The following is a 20,324-nucleotide window of genomic DNA, read 5'->3' as shown; positions in this document are numbered from 1 at the left end:
CACTTGCTTCTTGACTTGATCCCAGTGCTTGCGGAGTTGCTCATGCTTGCGCTTGTACGCGGTCGGCGGCTTGACCGAATTGTAGAGGTCCGTGATGCGTTCCCAGTACGCGATCTGTCGCTGGTTGTTCGCAAATATCGGATCTTCCGATATATCTACCCAACACCGGGCCAAAGTGAGAGTTTCGTCGTCGTTGTAGTTCGTACGGCCGGGGGCGTACTCATCGCAATCACCGGGAGGCGGCAACTTCTGCGCCCGCTGCCGGTTCCCCTTCTTTCTGGCTGGGGCGGAAGCGGTCGGGATCGGCCGTTGCGGTTGGGCAGTGCGGAGACGGCTCCATGTCAGACAACCCATACGATTCCGTACTGAAATCGGGATCGTAATGGGTGTTGGTGTCGAACGAACAATAATCGCCGGGTTCTGTACCCGGCCAATGCGCCCCTGCGCTAAACGTAGGACTATTGGGGCTTGAATCCATTTCGTAGTAATTATGTAAATGTAAGTTTCGAAAATGAAATCGCGTGAAATGAAATGTTACAAATGAATGGTATTTATAAAAAAACGAAACCGCGTGCCATCGTCCGCGGTCGATCGTCCGCGACCTCCACAATAGGGCGGACGATGGCGCGGACGATGACCATCGTCCGCGCTCTCCTCCGCGACCGAAGTATAGGGCGCGACTATCGTCCGCGCCCTATGGCGCGCACCCGCAATGAGTGCGGACGATGGATGGCGCGGACGATGCGCGCCATCGGGCGTGCCATCGTCCGCCCATTGCGGATGCTCTTACATAGAGTATTTTTAGTTTGCCGTCATGTTCGCTTTTGGAGTTTTTAGAACAAAAATTTATTTATTCAATTATTCTTTTTGGTTTTACTTGTGATATGATCCACCGACGTATTTTATGAAAACACACACTAATTTTGTCTTGGGCAATTTAAGGTTTTTATTCATTTGTTTTTAATAAGGGTGGCGAAATGGGTAGCGGGTAATGGGTTATTTCTATTTCGGATCGGATAGTATGTTTTAGAGTTTTGCGGATACGGGTATACCCGCTATTCGCGCGGATATACCCGTTAGTCCCGATAATACCCGATATTATTAGTATTAGCAATATACAATCTTTAATTACTTTATAGAATCTAAAAAAGTTCTAAGAGTTTTTTAAAAACATTTTCATATTTCAATGAACATACATTTGAAAACTCACCCGAACTAGCTATAGAGTGTCCACTTACTTTTATTCTCAATCTACTTACAATTAAAACTAATACAATAAATTTTAATTTGCATTGTAATTTTGAATTTGGAATTTTGGAAATGTATTAAATATACAAATATGATGCACATACATAGGTCAAATTTTGATTATTTTCAAAGTGAGACTAGAAATCGCCACATTTGTGCATAGTTGATAGTTGGAATTTTTGCATGAAGATTAAAAAGCAAATTAAAAAACAAAAATCTGAAATCATAATGCGGCAACAATCTCAAAATTCATTTCGGTTTCATGAACTCGACCTTTGGTTTGAAGCATTTTCTGCACGATTGAAGGGTCATATTTAGCATCCAGGTTTCGGATCGGGTACGGGTATCGGCAATATCGGGTACGGGATACCCGACACGGGTATCGGGTAATCCCTATATGTTGCGGGGCGGGTATTGGGACAACAAATTTTGCTGAAATCGGGTACGGGTACCCGCAGGTAACTCGTTTCGCCACCCCTAGTTTTTAGTACTATATATTAAATACTATTATATGCTATACTTGGAATGACACATTATTTTATTTTTTAATGTATTAAGTGAAGTGAGATAATATACTACTGAGTTAAGAGGGAAAAGGGTAACTGAAACAATAATGAAGAGATAAAAAGTGTGTATTGAATGTTTGTAAAGAGAAAATGAAATCTATTATCGAACAATAAAAAAAATATGCTAACATTTCGTCTCAAACTACTTGCACTTATTTCCTTTCTGGGCGTCCCAAGTTATTTGCACTCTTTCCATTTTTAGTAAAAATTATCACCTACAGCCGCAATTGTTGACTTTGCTATACACTCATTCCTTAATCTCCGTGCCGAAAAGGAAATGTGCGAGTAATCCGGGACGGAGGGAGTACTATTTTGAAACAAAGGGAGTACAAAATTAATAATTTGATATCCACACGCTGTATAGTGTATTGTCGGGGTAATTACACCATACATACAAAATGTTTTACTAGTATTTCAAATTAGTTCAAAAAGTTTTAAGTTAGCATATACCATACAAAAGTTTGATTAATGTTTAAAATTAAACATTCCATCCAAAATTCCTAACACCGTTAATTTTCTTATTTTCCAAAATTTCAATACGTGCGTATCTTGTTAACGGCAAATCTGAATCTTAGAGGAACTCATTTCTTAAATACTACTGTTAAAGCCTAACTAAAAGTACGTAGTCATGAGTACATAAAGAGCATAGTGAAAAGTAATATTATTTGTGACTATTGCCCAGATTGCCAAGCTGAAGATTATCCTATTAGTTATTTTGGATGGAATGTTTAATTTGAAACATTAATCAAACTTTTTGTATGATATATGCTAATTTAATACTTTTTGTACTAATTTGAAATATTAGTGAAATATTTTGTATGTATAGTGTAATTACCCTGTATTCTCATCAATATTCACACCATATTATTTTCTTTTTATTTCTCTATTTTTATTTTTATTTTTATTTTTATTTTTATTTTTATTTTTATTTTTGTTTTTAGTTCAATTTGCATTTGTATTTCTTTTTCTTTATTATAGAAGTATGTACCTTTTGAAATTAATTCTGAAAGAGGCAAAGAAACATTTGACAAAAAAAAAAATAGAGCATGGGCTTTTGAGATATTGATAATTGGGGGAAGAAAATTACAAACTGGAACTGCATAAATGGAGTATTAAATACGATGTATAAATTATAATGGCGTATGATAACAGAGATTTGTTTCTGCATCACTGCCTGCAATACCCGACTGCCGCTGTGCTGCATGAATGCGTGGTTTTTGTTCGAGAAATTGTCTCACCGAACATAACAATAAGATACTATCTCTATCAGTAGTCATTTTTTTCCATATTGAAATGTCTATGATATATTTCCATTTACTCAGTATCTCAAATATATTACCTTAACATCTCAAATTATTTTCATTACGTTTCAAGATAATTGTGTATTTCTATGAATGATTCATATTTATGCATCAATAATATGAGTTGTCATGTCATGCAGTTGTAGAGCTACTGAAGCAAGAGGTCGTGCAAGGAGTCATAGCACCAGCTGAAATATCAACAGAAGATGCCTTCTTTGTAGAACTCGGCCAAAATGCCCGCGTTTCGATGATCTCCTTCACTTCAAGTAGTAAGGCCACTTCCTATACAGACAACCACTACTTGGTCAGGTCCACCCCTGACGACTCTGTGCAAGGAGTTCAAGTGGTCGGAATTGGTTGTTTTGTATGAAGACACAGACTATGGCAGTCAGTTTGTGTCTCTTTTAAACAAGGAATTCCAAAAGGCTGATATTGGACTCCCATACCTGGTGGCTATCTCGAATTCAGCTGATGATAGTAATATCTTAAAAGAACTCACCAAGTTAGCAACAAGGCATACACGTGTGTTCTTGGTGATCATGAACGTCTACCTTGGAAACCGGTTATTCCCTCTTGCTAAAACAGCAGGGGTCATGAGTGAAGGTTATGCATGGATTGTCTCGAATAGTCTATCAATTTTCATGGATTCCACGGATTTCGCTACCCATGATTCTATGGAAAGTGTTATCGGCATTAGACCTTACTTGCCACGCTCAAAAGACATTGATAGTTTCCGAGGAAGATGGAAAAGAAATCTACCTTTGAGCAACACTACTGGTTCTGTTATGGAACTAAATGCTTATGGTCTGTGGGCTTACGATGCGGTCACTGCATTAGCATTTGCAGTAGAAAAGATAAATTCTTCCATGTTGAATTTCAGTGCAACCACAAATGGAACACATAAAAATTTGAGTGTCTCAACATTGGGGCCTCAACTTATCAAGAAACTGTCAATCATCAAATTTAGAGGTTTGAGTGGGGAGTTTGAACTGGTTGATGGGAAGCTTAAGGCGTCCGAGTTTGAGATATTCAATGTGATTGGAAGTGGAGAGAAAACTGTAGGATTTTGGATACCAAACAGAGGAATAGTAAGAGATATTGGCACACATTACTCAGCATCAGCAGATGACCTCAAAAGTATTGTGTGGCCTGGACATTCTCTTACACGACCAATCGGTTGGGCTATTCCTTCGTCCGTGAAACTCAGAGTTGGAATTCCTTGGAAGCATGGATTTGGAGAATTTGTTAATGCAATACATCTTGGAGATGGCCATGTAAAAGCATCTGGATTTTCAATAGACATTTTCTTGGCTACCCTAAAGGCGATACCTTTTCGCCTCAAATATGAGTTCCGTATCTACAATGATACCCGAGATATCAATTGGAGCTACGACGACATGCTACGAAAGATACCTGAGGTAATTTTGTTTTCTCAAAACATGCATTGTGGTAGAACAAGGCTCCTTTTTACATTGTGTTCCCCTTTCTATTCTCAAAGTAGGAATTCGATATGGTGGTGGGAGACACGACGAATTGGGCTCCAAGGGCAGAATATGTTGATTTCTAACTCACATATTCTGAATCAGGAGTTGTGCTAGTGGTCAAAAACAGGAAGCCAATCGACATATGGATTTTAGTTAAGCCCCTAAATTGGGATCTTTGGTTGGCGATCGCCGTGTCGTGCATTGTGATGGGAATAGTTCTTCTCGTATTGGAACACCGTGCTGCTAGTAGAGGAGCAGATTCCCTGAAAGTAATCTATTCCTCTTTCACTCAACTCTATAAGATTTCAAAACCTGAAATATATCTAAATGTCTTCTAGAGTAACCCTAGATTTCTTGTTTTGAACTTTGGATAGGAAATATGGTGTCAATGACTGGTCTTCTTTTGTGTTAGTATTTTGGCTGTTCATGGTTCATACTAATGCAGAGCTACACGGCAAACTTGTCAGCTATTCTGACCATCGATCAATTGAAGTTTGCATTTTCAGATAATTACTACGTTGGATGCCAGGATGGATCCTTCATGAAAAAATTTCTGATAGATCATCTACATATTAGTGCTTCAAGGCTGAAGGCTTATGTGTCAGCCGAAGAATACCATCAAGCGATGAAATTAGGGAGCGAAAATGGAGGCATAGACGCCATATTTGATGAAATCCCTTACATGAAACTCTTTCTCAACAAATACAAAATGGCCGGACCAACATACCGGATGGGTGGCTTTGGCTTTGTAAGTTTTTCATTTATCAACTCTCGAAGTTTGCTTCTCAAAACTCAACAATATATTGTGCAGGCATTTCCGAAGGGCTCTTCTTTGGCTGCCCATTTCTCAAAGGCCATCTTGGATGTTACACAAGGCTCAAACATGACAGAGATAGAGCAAACAAATTTCGGCCCTGGATACTCTTCCCAAGATCCGCTTTCCTCAAGGATCTCACAAGGAACCTCCAGTCTTACTTTCTATGAGTTTGCAGGGCTGTTCTTATTAATAGGATCAGTAACTGTATTAGCTCAGGTTTGCTCGGAAATACCAATTGGACGAAAGCTGACCGCCAACGTCAGCCAGTTTGTACACAACTGCATCAATTTTATTGTACACAAGTGCATCAGTTTTAGGAGTTCATCAAGTGTTGCCGGAGAATCGACAGAAGTTGTGGCAGAGGATGTTAATGAACCAGAAGGTGTGGCAGAGGTTGATAATGAACCAGTGCAAGATAATGTGGTCATTCATCCTCTCCCTCAACATGGTGAGGTAGAAATACAAGAAATACATGAAATACATTGATAATATTCCTTCCACTAAAAATTCCTGAGAAAGAACTGGTAGTAATGCGGAGAATAATCAAAGTGTATAAACCTTTCAGAATTTGTATTTTGGATGTTGTGTAAGAAACAGTGTAAATTCAAAATGTACCTACATGTTTCTAACTGTCCCTTATTCTTTTTGTTTCTTGCTAATTGATTTATGATGTTTTCATGATATCTTGTGCATAAGAATAAATAAATTTCTGCATATTTGAATAGCAAAGACGCACTCACATGCACACTTCAATTTGTAAGGACTATAGTATTTCACTATTCTAATTAAAACTTAATCTAACATGCTTACTATCTTCAATTTTATAAAGACCCAATATCTAATTAAAATAGATTATTTTACTCTATTCGACAAAATAGAGAGAAAATCGTGTAGTACAATATTATGCATCCGTAAACCTTTAAATTATTTGTGCATGTTTGAATGTATTGCTGAGTCTGCTTTTGTCAAATTCTGATGTTTTACGGCACAAGATAAGATCTCAGATTTTGTTTTACAAGTTGTATCGATAAAATTAAAATTCAATTTGAAATTGGGCTTCCGACTTCTTTATTTCGACTGAAAAGCCCATTTTCTGTGAGGCTGCGTTTTATCGGCCCGCCTAGCCCATCATACATTTATTACTCTAACCTTCCACGGCGGGAATTAAAAATATTTGCATTTCGACCCCGAAATTTCCCGCCAGTCTAAAAGGCATCGTCATATCATTATATAAACCCCAACCCCTCCACCGCCCAAATAATTAAAACCCTAGCCCTAATTTCCCTAACTTTCCCTCCAAAATCCTCGAAGATTTCCCCAGTTTTCTACGAATCGGGCGAAGATGTTGGAGCTACGTTTGGTGCAGGGGAGTCTCTTGAAGAAGGTTCTGGAATCAATCAAGGAGCTAGTAACCGATGCCAACTTCGACTGCTCCGCAACCGGTTTCTCGCTGCAGGCTATGGATTCCAGCCACGTGGCGCTGGTGGCGCTGCTGCTCCGTTCGGAGGGATTCGAGCACTACCGCTGCGACCGAAACATCTCCATGGGGATGAACCTCAACAACATGGCTAAAATGCTCAAGTGCGCCGGAAACGACGATATCATCACTTTGAAGGCCGACGACGGCAGCGACACGGTCACCTTCATGTTTGAAAGCCCCAGTACGTTCCCTTTCCTTCATTCCGTTTCTTGTTATCATAATTTTATAGCTCTTTATTTTCTTTCTCAATATATGCCCTAAATTAGATGCTCTAATAAGTCTTAGAGCAAGCATGCGTTTCTTTTATCACCGTATGTTGAAAATCATGATTTTACCTTAGTGAATAATGATAACTGTTTCCTTATTCATCGGAAGTTTGGTTTGATTTAATTGAGTGGTTATTTTGATGATTTAATACGATTTGCATATATGAAGGTGAATGGAGTTTTATGTAGCAATCTTTGGTGATGGAATTTGGTTATTACTGTAGTGAGTTTATTGGTAATTTGGCACGTGTTTACAACTCTAGTCTGGATTTGATATTTGCATCATAAAATCTGTTTTTTCTTCATGTTTGAATATATTGCTGAGTTTGTTTTTGTCAAATTCTGATGTTTTACAGCACAAGATAAGATCTCAGATTTTGAGATGAAGCTCATGGACATTGACAGTGAGCATCTAGGAATACCAGAAGCTGAGTACCATGCTATAGTTCGCATGCCATCTGCTGAGTTTGCTAGAATTTGTAAAGATCTTAGTAGCATTGGCGACACAGGTGAAGTGCCAACATATTTTGTGTGTTAAGATATAGTGTAAATGCAGCAAGAGTCACCCCTGTCTCTGTTTGATGCAGTTGTCATCTCTGTTACAAAGGAAGGTGTGAAATTCTCATCCAGAGGTGATATTGGAACTGCAAACATTGTATGTAGGCAAAACACCACAGTTGACAAGGTTAATTCTTGTGAATTTTAGTAAGGACATTATATTAGTATGGCTGATGACTGAGATAGCCTTCTTTTCTTATGTTGTGCAGCCAGAAGATGCCACTGTGATTGAGATGAATGAGCCTGTCTCTCTCACATTTGCTCTTAGGTATCTCAACTCCTTCACTAAGGCTACCCCATTGTCGAGCACTGTCACCTTAAGTTTGTCCTCAGAGCTTCCTGTGGTGGTTGAGTACAAGATTGCAGAGATGGGCTACATAAGGTTCTACTTGGCCCCCAAGATTGAGGAGGATGAGGAAGAGATGAAGCCTTGATCTCATTACAAACTGACTTTGATATTGTTCAAAGCTAATTCACAAGACTCATTTAGTATATATGTTTTCTGTTCAGGATTTGTTACTCATTGCGTTGGATCTTGTTACTTGATTTCTTATTGTTGTTAATGGTTAGATATTTGCACCTCTTTTTGTGGTTGATTACCAGTTTGCCACTCCAGTAGAGAAATATGTCCAAGGCCAATTTAGCAGAGTCTGAGTGAAATTTTTGAAGGCCAATTTTTGTGAGAAAATTTTCAAGTCAAGTTTCAGGTCAATTGAATCATGCATATAATGCTCTTGTTCTTCGACTTGTTTAGGGTTATTAGAACTTTATACAGCCTTGATAGAGCTTCCCCTAACTACGTTATAAATTTGATACTGTGTTCAGCTAATTACAGATTATAACTATTATTAGATACATATACAATCTGAATTTTGCTTAGCGCAGGTCATGTACAAATAAATTTTAAGTATAGGATAAGCTATGCCCCTATCTCATGTATAGGATAAGAGTAGCTGCATTAGCTCAAGAAAAATCTCGGTGAATAAAGGAAAATCTCGATGAATAAAAGAAAATCTCAAATAAAGACATAAGCGCATCCACGGTGGGACGCACTAGAGCCTGCCCTATGCACCGCCACATCAACATTTTATCCTCCTGCTCTTCCACCTGCAGTGGGGCGCCCTAAGAGGCGCCCTATAAGTTTTACTATTATTTTGTTAATTAATTTAAATGTTTTCAAATATATAAATGCAAACTAATTAAAAAACACAACGATTAAATAGAAACGGCAAATAATACATTGATTAAAATAGAAACGGCAAATAATAGATTGTTTCATACTGCGTGTTGTCGTCGAACGACTGATATTCTCCAGGTTGTGTACCCGGCCACCGTGCGCCATCTCCAAATATCGGGCTACCATGACTTGAGTATCCACCGAAATCCATTTTATAGCGTAATTTAAGAGTTGAAAAGTGAATCGAAAAGTTACAAATGAAATCTGAGAATGGGGTATTTTAATTTATATAAACAAAATTTTTGAATTAAAAAAAAAAACTAAAACGCGTTGCATCGTCCGCGTCGGCCACAGTGGGCGGACGATGCCCTATCGTCCGCGGACTAAGCTTAGTGCGCGGACGACAGACGATAGTGGCAGACGATGCCCTCTTCATGCTCTAAATGCTTCCTATGTTGATCTTTTGCTTAGAGCAATGCAGACAAGAATTTGAATTTAAATTTAAAAGTTGAATAACAACAATTTTCGTATATTCTGAGCCTTTAATTATTTATTGCTATACATATCAACCATGTCCCCAGATTTAAAGTTTTGACCAGATCTATTTGGTAATTTTGTAATCCAAATCATACTTGGTACCTAAATAAGAAAACAGAAAAATAAAATTATTAGTATGTCATTAACTATATGAGCAGATCAACCAAAGTCCAAATATACAATCCTTAGATGAAGCAGGACAGGTTTCAGTTTTTATCATCACAAGACTACTAACAAATTTCAATGCACCATTACTATATGGTCTCATGCACATATTTTCAGGGTTTTCTCCAGTGTTTAGAATTTTTATTTCATTCCTATTCAAATTAAAGAAGCTAAACTAGACCAAAGAGTAATTTATCTCTATATTGTAAATCTTGGATTGGAATACTGTTTCTTTTTCTGTTAGTACTAATTATGGCTAAAATGTTTCTGTTAACAAAAGTAAAGAGATTTGCGTAAATGAAAAAGATAAGTAAGAATTATAAGTAGTCTTCAATTGTTGGAAAGAGTGTTGGAAAGAGATCCGGAACATCTACAAAATCAAGGAGAAGATCACGCATTGAATGAGAAGATTACGGAGTATCTCTACCGCATAATTAGGAAGATTTAATTGAGTTAATATCTCACCTTATATAGTGATATTCTAGCCTATATATCCTGTACTATACCATGTGAATAATCAAGCAATAATATTACCGATTTCTACATGGCATCCGAGCAGGTTTGGCTCAGAAAAACATCATCATAGCCTTAGCCCCAAATACACAATTCTCAACCGAAACGGCGAGAATCAACCAGATTCAATATGACCGATGAAAACAAAGATGGAATTGAACCAATTGCCGAAAAAATCAGATCAAGCAAAAGCGTTACCGTGGCCTTCAAGCTTAATGGATCGAATTACTCACTATGGGCACGCCTAATGAAGGTAGCCATTGGCGGTAGGGGAGTCTACCGTCACGTCACGGGTATCCCGACTCCACCAAAACCGGGAGAGAAGGGATACACCGATTGGGAGGAGATAGACTTAATAGTCTTCTCATGGATCATCGACAACATGGAGACGCATATCATAGCCGACTTTGCGCATCATCAGACGGCGAAGTCCCTGTGGGATACGCTCGCTGTGACCTTCGCAAGCTCAGCCGATTCGTACCTGATTTACGACCTGCGAGAGAAAGCAAGCAGAGTCATCTAGGGAGACTCAAGTTTAGAAGCCTATTGGAGTAAACTCCATGGATTATGGATGGATATCGACCGATGCCCACACAAAACGGTTGATTGCTGCGATAAAGGAGTCTCACAATATCAAAGCATCAAGTCAGAATTGAGATTATTCAAATTCCTCACCGGACTACACGAGAGATACGATTGGGTCAGACGTGAAATCCTCAAGGAGGATCCATATCCCTCAGTCGACGAAGCGTACGGGTGGGTGAAACGGGAGGCAGATCGATTGAAAATCATGTCACCGGCGCCCGAATCGCCCACCGTTGCTACTGGAAACGACTCATCATCGGGAGTAGGGTTTGGCTTTGGAGCCAGAGAACACCGCCAGCCACAACCCCAACACCGCAGCCAACCACCGCCACCACGACCGAATACCAGCCGCCGGGGAAACTCTAAACCTGACAAATCGAAGCTTTGGTGCTCCCACTGTGGAATGCACAAACACACCAAAGACACATGCTTCCAATTGATCGGATATCCCGACTCGTGGGAAGAGGAGAAGGCGGCAAAGGCGAAAATGGCGATTGGAGACGGTGGACGAAATCGCGATGGAACAGGGGTGGAAGGGAACCGAGAAACGGTGCTAGCCTAGGAACGGAAGCCCGAAGCCGGCGGTCTCCAGACCGGCGGAGGGCGACGTGGTGACGGCGGAGGAGGGAGGACGGCCGAGGCAATGGTGGCCTCGCTAAAATGGAAGGCGGCTCGGACGAAGGAGGTAAAGGGTTGGGGAAGATTAAACCCAACCCTAACTCTAAGTTGCTATTGAATCCTCATAATTTCCATAAATTGCAATTAAGTTCCCGAATTATGCCCGTGTCCCAAATTAAACCCCAGACTAAGAAAGCCTTAAAAAATGACCCCCATACTAGGAGATTTCTCGAATCTGACCCCATATTGTGTAAAAATTCATTTTCTCCCCTAGAAGCCTTGTCATATGCTTTTGAGGCTCGGGATTGTGATGAATTTGATGATACAGGGTGGATTTTCGACTGTGGGGCCACTGATACCATGACCAATGATAAAAGGGATTTTGTGAAATTTTATAAAACCCATAAGTCGCATATCCAAACAGCCAATGGGGGGTTAACTCTAGTTGAAGGAGCAGGGACTATAGAAATATTCCCTAATGTGCAGATTACTAATTGTCTCTATGTGCCGAACTTATCTCAGAAATTAATGTCAATTAGTCATGTGACTAAAGAATTGAACTGTAACTTGCTGATGCAACCAAACTTTTGCCTCTTACAGGATATCCGGACGGGGAAGATTATTGGACGTGGAACTAAACGCCGTGGACTCTATTTTGTAGATGAAATCGCTCGACACGATGGTATGTAGAGATGCCCACGGTTCGAAAACCGGCGGTTCCGGTTCGGAACCGCCGGTTCCGGTTTTGGCGGAAGCGGAACCGGAACCGGACCGTGAGGCTATTTCACGGTTCCGGTTCCGGTTCGAAAACCGGGCGGTTCCGGTTTTTGAACCGGCGGTTTCGCCGGTTCAATTATTTTTTTTTTTTTTTTTAAATTTGAAATTTGGCTTTATACAACAAATCGGAACAAGACAATGCATAATTCAAGCACAAATAAGACGAATAAGGAGAAAATGAAATAAATTTTATTGATTTTGAGTTGTAACGGACAACGATACATTACAATTTACAATACATAAGTATACAATACAACAACATACAACAATGTAATATAATTTACAAGTGTCGTCGGGCGTCGGCTCGTCGCCTCGTCGGACTCGGAAGGTAAATTTAAAAAAAATGAAATGGGGGGGAAAAAGGAAAAATTGAAAAGGGCTTGAGATCAACTTAAACTTTCAAAGTTAAACTTTTCAAATTTAAGTTGAGTTGCCTACGTATCCACAATTTTATTGAGGAATCAAAGCCCACGTAGTTCTCTTACCTTGGGATCAACCCTTTTTTCTTGCAAAATGTTGCCCATTTTCTAAGCAAACACATATCAACACGCTATATACACATTGCTGCATTTCTAATAGGGGCAATTTGATCTTCCAAAGCAATCAATGCATCTCGAACACACATAGTCAGAATATTATTCAAGCATCTAGCATGGAAAAAATTAGTACTAATAGATAGTTTGTTCTGATTTTTTCCATGCTAGATGCTTGAATAATGTTCTGACTATGTGTGTTCGAGATGCATTGATTGCTTTGGAAGATCAAATTGCCCCTATTAGAAATGCAGCAATGTGTATATAGCGTGCTGATATGTGTTTGCTTAGAAAATGGGCAACATTTTGCAAGAAAAAAAGGTTGATTCCAAGGTAAGATTTCATAGATCATTCAGGATGCGGCTAAGTTGTACTTGAAGATCATTAAAATATATTCCGCATTTGATATTTATCAAATGGGGAATATATTTTAATGGTCTTCAAGTACAACATAGCCGCATCCTGAATGATCTATGAAATAGGGGGGAAAAAAATTGAAAAGGGCTTGAGCTCAACTTAAACTTTCGAAGTTAAACTTTTCAAATTTAAGTTGAGGTGCCTACGTATCCACAATTTTATTGAGGAATCAAAGCCCACGTAGTTCTCTTACCTTGCTTACCTTTTTGGTCGGCAGTGCTCGCCGTTCACCGCCCCCGTCGACTCATTGCTAATGTTGAGTGCTATCGCTTCTGACCTCGTCATCGCCATCGGAAGAAAATTCTTCACCATCACTCTCTACACGGAAGTCGAAATCCGGCTCTTGTGCTCTCATGTCCGCCTTTGCCCAATCGTCAAGTAACATAGTGGCTTCCATGTTCTTGGCGGAGAGATTGCTCCTTTTGTCGTCTAGGACACAACCGCCGACACTAAAAGCTTGTTCAACGGCGACGGTGGAAGCGGGAACGGCGAATATCTCCTTAGCCATGATGGAGAGTATCGGAAACTCTTTGTCATGTGTTCCCCACCAATTAAGGACGTCAATTTGTTGAGTAGGAGGACCTGCATCTTGAAAAATAGAGCGCGATTCCAAATATATATCTAATTCACTAGTCGCTCTAGTCCTATTGGTTGTAGTACCGTATAGATCTTGCAATTGTGATACTACGTCGGGATCGATCATGACATTGGAAAAATCCCCTCCACCAAAATCAAATGTAGAAGGACTAGGAGGAGCACGTACCTGGTGAGCGGTGTTATACCGCATTTCATATTCCGCGTAGAGAGAACGAAGTGCACTATCTAACCTATGTTTGATTTCATCAACATCCGGAATACTTAGTTCGAAGCATTCTCCTCTTGTCAAGCCCATTTCGCGGAGTTGAGAAAAATCCAAAGCGTGCAAACAACCATAGTACATGTCTAAAATTTTATAAACACCATGCAACTTCCACTTTGGATCCAAGCATTTTGCAATCAAAAACACATTTGGAATACGTGAAAAATATTTTAACCATTTTTCAACCATGTAAAACAAAATAGCCTTCAACTCAACGAATTGAGTATTTTTCACACAAGTTTTAAAACCAATTGCCACATACATGCAATGCTCCAAAACGCGCACAGAAGTAGGATAATAAACACCGGATAACTCAACAGTGGCATTTTTGAAAGCGCGGAATAATCGAAATAAATCCATGCTGTGGTCCCAACAAGCGGGTATCAAAATCAAATTAGAAGGAACATGAGGACAACTTCTAAAAAAATCACATAAATACTCAATGTGGTTCAAAGTCGACTCCAACATATCATATGTCGAGTTCCACCGAGTTGAAACATCCAAACGAAAGTTGGTGTACCTGCATTGCTTACCATGACAATATCTCTTCCAAGCTCTACCAATAGGAGCTTTGTTATGAATCAACTTCACAGCAGTTCTAATAGGATCAACATACTTTTGTCACAAATCGATGGCATCTTGAACACACAAATTCAAAATATGGGCAATACATCGCACATGGAAATATTTACCATCAATAACAGGAGAACATGCACTGATTAAATCATCTATGCTAGCAGTGTTAGCGCTAGCATTGTCAAAACCAATAGAAAAAATTTTATTGATCAATTGAAATTCATTCAAAACTTGAATGATCAATTGAGCAATTGCTTGTGCAGTGTGTGGTGCGGGAAATTCCCGAAATGCAATCAAACGTTTGTTTAAAGTCCAACTGTGATCAACGAAATGCACCGTGATGCCCATATACGAATTTTTACAAAAACAATCAGTCCACACATCAGAACAAATAGAAACTTTATGCCCTAAGTTAATAATAAACGTACCTAATTGCGCCTTCTTTTCCATGCATTGTCGAACAACGGCTCGCGTCATTGAAGTTCGACTCAATTTTCTTGCAGCGGCATTATATACTTGCCGCATACTCGACTCAAAAGCATCGTTATCAAAAGCATTGAATGGAAAATGTTTCATAACGGCAAATCTAGACATCACATTAAGAGCATTTTTGTGATCATATTTCAAAAGAGTATTGCTACACATACCTGATGTTTGGGATGAACCCGTCGTCCCACTTCCGACTCCATGTTGAAAGTTGAGTTGAGTTTGGGTTGGAGCGATACCAAACTCGACCGGATGCGCTTTCTCCAGGTGACGGGTAAATGTACCGTACCCTCCACCCTTTCGGAATGTGTATACGTTTTCGCAATAGTTGCAATACACATTATAAGTGTTTGGATCGTTACTATCTTGTACCCTCTTGAAATGTTTCACGAAGATGTTTGAGGTTAAAGACCTTTCAGCTGGTCTAGGAGGTTGAGGAGGTTGTCCACGTCCACGACCACGACCACGCCGACTCCTTGGTGGTGGTGGGGGTGGCATTTCTTGAACCTCTTCTACCTCCTCCCCCTCCTCCTCGTCGTCATCATCATCATCGTCTTCATCAACATTCACGGGGGTTGGACTTTGTTGGGAATAGGCACCGCGACCGGGAGCACCACTACCGGTACCAACATAAGCATCGCCTTGGTATTGAGAGCGAGAGAGAGCAATAGCATGTGCCACATCTTGCTCTTCTCGAGCCTACAAAATAATATTTGTATTGTAAATACAAAATAAAATTATGAACAATAATGAAATGTAATTCAAAATTAATGAAATTAGTAGATAATAAATATTAACCTGCCACTCATCCATGTTCATTTGAGAAATTTCATCAATAACGGATCTCCGAGATGGCCTCTTGGCCTTTCCCTTTCCCTTATCAACACGACCTTCTCGGGATGAAGACATATTGGAATGGTATGTAGAAATGTAGAAATATGGAATAATATATTTTTTTTTGTTTTAGTAATTGAGAAAGAAAGACAACTTATAGAACTACGGGAACAAGTATAACTGTATAAGTGTATAACAATGCGTAATAAGAGTAGCAATTGCGTAATTAAATGGAAGCACAATAGCACAAATGAGAAATTGGAGACAAAGAGAGAGAATTGAGAGATTGAAGAGAGAAACTCTTATTAACACAAGAGTGGGGTGAATGTAAATGAGGATAGAGGGGGGTATTTATAGAAAAAAATGAGGGGGAAAATGGAAGAATTCGAATTTGAAATTTAAAAAAAAAAAAAAATTTGAATTTTCACAAAACCGGCGGTTTTGGCGGAAAACCGCCGGTTTCCGGGCCAAAACCGCCGGTTTCCGAAATAAAACCGCCGGTTCGGTCAACGAACCGTCTGCAAAAGCTGCTCCATTGTCGCCTCGTGCTCCGCGCCGCCTCAAAAGCCACTAAACCGGCGGTTAACTGCCGGTTTTTCCGGTTAACCGCCGGTTAACCGCCGAAAAACCGGCGGTTTCGACCGGTTTTGAAGATCACCACCGGCCCCCATCCCCCTGCCTCGATTTAAGCGCCGGAACCGGCGGTTCCACGGTTAACCGCCGGTTCCGAACCGTCCCGAACCGCCGGTTCGGTGACGGTTCCGGTTCGAAATATCTTGAACCTGAACCGGACCGCGAACCGAATTGCGACGGTTCCGGTTCGGGAATATTGCGCCGGTTCCGGTTCCGGTTCCGGAACCGCCGGTTCCGGTTCGGCGGTTAACCGCCGGAACCGGAACCGGTGGGCATGTCTAATGGTATGTCGATGCTTGCTCACGGACCCACCACTCAGGAGACTTGGCTCTGGCACCGAAGAATGGGTCACACTTCTCCGGGTTATCTGAAATCTTTATTTCCCAAACTTTTTGTTCCTAAAGACTTTTCTTGTGAATCGTGTGTTTTGGCCAAGAGCCACCGTAATTCCTTTAAACCCAATGATACACGTGTTGAGACTGTTTTCTCTTTAATACATTCTGATGTGTGGGGACCAGCACCTATTGGTACTAGTTCAGGGTTTAAATACTTTGTGATATTTGTTGATGATTGCAGTAGGGCTACATGGGTGTATTTTATGAAACATAAGTCAGAGGTGGTTGAAAATTTTGTTTTATTCTATAAAATGATCCAAACCCAATTTCAAACAACCATTAAAAGCCTACGGTCGGATAACGGAGGGAATTCGTGAATAATTCGATGTCTCAGTTTTTTAAGGCTAACGGGTTAATCCACCAAACTTCATGCCCTCACACACCAGAACAAAATGGGGTAGCAGAGAGGAAGAATATGATCATCCTTGAAATGACTCGAGCACTTCTTTTTGATTCCAAAGTCCCACCAATTTTTTGGCCTGAAGCAGTTGCTACTTCTATTTACCTTCTTAACCGTCTTCCCACAAAAACACTACACCCTTGGACCATCTGGCTATCTTAACACAAATCCCTGCAGCCTTATCCCTTTCCCCCAAAACTTTTGGTTGCACTGTCTACGTACACGTCCCAAAACAAGAAAGAACCAAATTTTCTCCGTGCGCAATTAAGTGTGTATTTATGGGGTATGGGATCACTCAGAAGGGCTATCGATGCTATGACCCTAAAACTAAGAAAATTATCACTACCATGAATTGCAACTTCCTCGAAACAGAATTCTTTTACCACCTTGGGACTCAGGGGGAGAGTGAGAGACAGGGGGAGACCCAAGAAAGCGACTCCCTTCGGTGGCATGTGCCAAGTCACTTTGATATGGGACCACCAGAGCAAGTTGGTACCATCCATGAGTCGAATTTGCCTACAGAAACGAGCCCTTCAGCGCTTCCGCCTCGCCCCTCTGATCCAACCGTACCGGAACCCGAGGTAATCTCTGGCACACTTTTTGAGGATACGACTATTATTTCTAACCCCCATGATACAGAGGAAGATACCACCATTGATCAAGACACAGGACAGTATGTACTTCCGCCGCGCAGTACAAGGGGAGTCCCTCGCAAAAGATATTCACCAAAGAGGATAGGAAGAAGAAGTAGATACTCAATAGCAAGCTTTGCTGAAGCTAATATCTCCAAAATGGCGAGGGCATTCCAGACTGCACTATACGAGGAGGAGATACCTAGAACGTTTGAAGAAGCCATGAAAATCAAACATTGGAAGGAAGCGATGCTAGTTGAGATGAAGGCCTTGCAGAGAAATCACACATGGGAGATCAGTTCCCTACCCGAAGGGAAGCATACCGTAGGGTGCAGATGGGTCTTCACCATCAAGAGGAGACCAGATGGAAGTATTGAACGGTATAAAGCTCGACTGGTGGCGAAAGGATACACTCAAACTCAAGGTATTGACTATTCTGAGACTTTCTCTCCAGTTGCAAAAATGAACACTGTAAGAGTACTTCTATCTATAGCGGCAAATAAAGACTGGCCTCTCCATCAGTATGATGTCACTAACGCTTTCCTTCATGGAGAATTGAAAGACCCGATTTACATGGAAGCTCCACCAGGTTTTTAAGAGGAGTTCGAGCGAGAGAAGGTATGTAAGTTGAACAAAACCCTATACAGGTTAAAACAATCCCCAAGAGCATGGTTCGGCAGATTCACAGAAGTAATGAAGAAATATGGGTATCAACAAAGCAGCTCTGATCACACCCTCTTCATCAAACGAGAAGGCGCGAAAAGCACTTGTTTGATAATTTATGTGGATGATATGATTATTACTGGAGATGATGACGCCGAGATAGAGCGACTAAAGGGACATCTTGCAGCGGAATTTGAAATGAAAAATCTGGGTGACCTCAAGTACTTTCTCGGGATCGAAGTACTTAGGTCTGGAAAAGGGATCTTTATCAGTCAACGCAAGTATATACTGGACCTCTTGGCAGAGATAGGAATGTTGGACTGTAGGCCAGCAGACACTCCTATAGTTCAGAATCATGGGCTTCAAATCACAAAAGGAGCGAACCCTACTGATCGGGGAAGATACCAGAGACTCGTTGGGAAACTCATCTACTTATCCCATACGAGACCAGACCTTGCCTATGCGGTAGGAGTCCTCAGTCAATTTATGCACATTCCTCAAGAAGAACATTGGGAAGCAGCGCTTAGGGTGGTACGATACTGGAAAAGAACTGCCGGACATGGAGTGCTATTTCGGAAAAATGGGCACCTAGACATCCATGGATATATTGACGCAGACTGGGCAGGGAACCTGATGGACAGACGATCCACTGGAGGATACTTCACCTTTGTTGGTGGGAACTTGGTAACTTGGAGAAGTAAAAAGCAGAAGGTCGTGGCACTCTCAAGTGCCGAAGCTGAGTTCCGAGGTATTCGAAGTGGCTTGACCGAAATACTGTGGCTTAGAAGGTTGATGAGAGAATTGGACTTGGAGTCACAGAAGACTTGCAAGCTGCCATGTGATAATAAAGCTGCAATCAGCATTTCATAGAATCCAGTGCAGCATGACAGAACGAAACACGTCGAAATTGATCGATATTTCATAAAGGAAAACCTCGAAGAGAAGATAGTGGAGATCCCATATGTGAAATCTGAAGATCAACTAGCAGACATCCTGACTAAGGCTGTCTCCGCAAAGAATTTCCAAGAAGTACTGAGCAAGTTAAGTTTTGGAGATCCCGTCACTTAGGGAGTGTTGGAAAGAGTGTTGGAAAGAGATCCGGAACATCTACAAAATCAAGGAGAAGATCACGCATTGAATGAGAAGATTACGGAGTATCTCTACCGCATAATTAGGAAGATTTAATTGAGTTAATATCTTACCTTGTATAGTGATATTCTAGCCTATATATCCTGTACTATACCATGTGAATAATCAAGCAATAATATTACCGATTTCTACATCAATTAGAAAAACTTAATTAAATTACCAAAAAACATTAAAGGTCAATTTTCGTACATTATTCACGGTATGAAATCCAAAACACACATAAAAAACGAAACTCAATGCATGTGGTGGTACTATACTCTAACCCCATGGATTGCTAAACCCCTAGGGAACGATTTAAACTTCTTAGCCCAATGGATAAGTTAACCCTAAGGGAATGTCTCTAACTTCCTACCTTTAGTGACCGATATGTTATTGGGTTGGCACTACACCCTAGCCTCATGGACTACTAAACCCTTAGGGAATGGATTTAACTTACGGCCCATAGCGAACAAATAAAAATCTACATTACTCAGTAAGAGACATATACATTACTCAGAAATTGACGAAAATATTGAAATCCTATTTCTCTAATCTTTTTTAGCGAAAAAATAGTAAGAATTGGAGTAGAATCGATGAACCATAGAAAGAAATAAAGATAATGTGATTTGTTATTTAATTAAGGATAGGAAATAAAAAATAAATAAATCTGCTATAG

The 20,324-nt window shown here is 40.4% G+C and overlaps 2 protein-coding genes and 1 pseudogene across 2 annotated transcripts; all 3 read left to right on the top strand.

The window, feature by feature from the left end:
* The first annotated feature begins 3,233 nt into the window (after positions 1-3,233).
* On the top strand, positions 3,234-6,014 carry LOC121765170 (annotated as a pseudogene).
* Positions 6,015-6,667: 653 nt separating this feature from the next.
* Positions 6,668-8,316, top strand: LOC121763360 (proliferating cell nuclear antigen-like). Its single transcript, XM_042159362.1, has 4 exons — positions 6,668-7,077; positions 7,519-7,671; positions 7,750-7,847; positions 7,930-8,316. Exons 1-4 carry the CDS (start codon positions 6,759-6,761, stop codon positions 8,152-8,154), a joined length of 795 nt encoding a protein of 264 aa, XP_042015296.1. The 5' UTR covers positions 6,668-6,758; the 3' UTR covers positions 8,155-8,316.
* Positions 8,317-18,550: 10,234 nt separating this feature from the next.
* On the top strand, positions 18,551-19,390 carry LOC121764340 (uncharacterized mitochondrial protein AtMg00810-like). The gene has a single exon (XM_042160376.1). It carries the CDS (start codon positions 18,551-18,553, stop codon positions 19,388-19,390), a length of 840 nt encoding a protein of 279 aa, XP_042016310.1.
* Positions 19,391-20,324: the final 934 nt, after the last annotated feature.

Source organism: Salvia splendens, chromosome 14 (genome assembly GCF_004379255.2).
Source record: "Salvia splendens isolate huo1 chromosome 14, SspV2, whole genome shotgun sequence".
In the NCBI taxonomy this organism is placed as follows: domain Eukaryota; kingdom Viridiplantae; phylum Streptophyta; class Magnoliopsida; order Lamiales; family Lamiaceae; genus Salvia; species Salvia splendens.
Note: the sequence above shows the minus strand (reverse complement) of the source record. Positions and strands in the feature narration are given on the sequence as shown.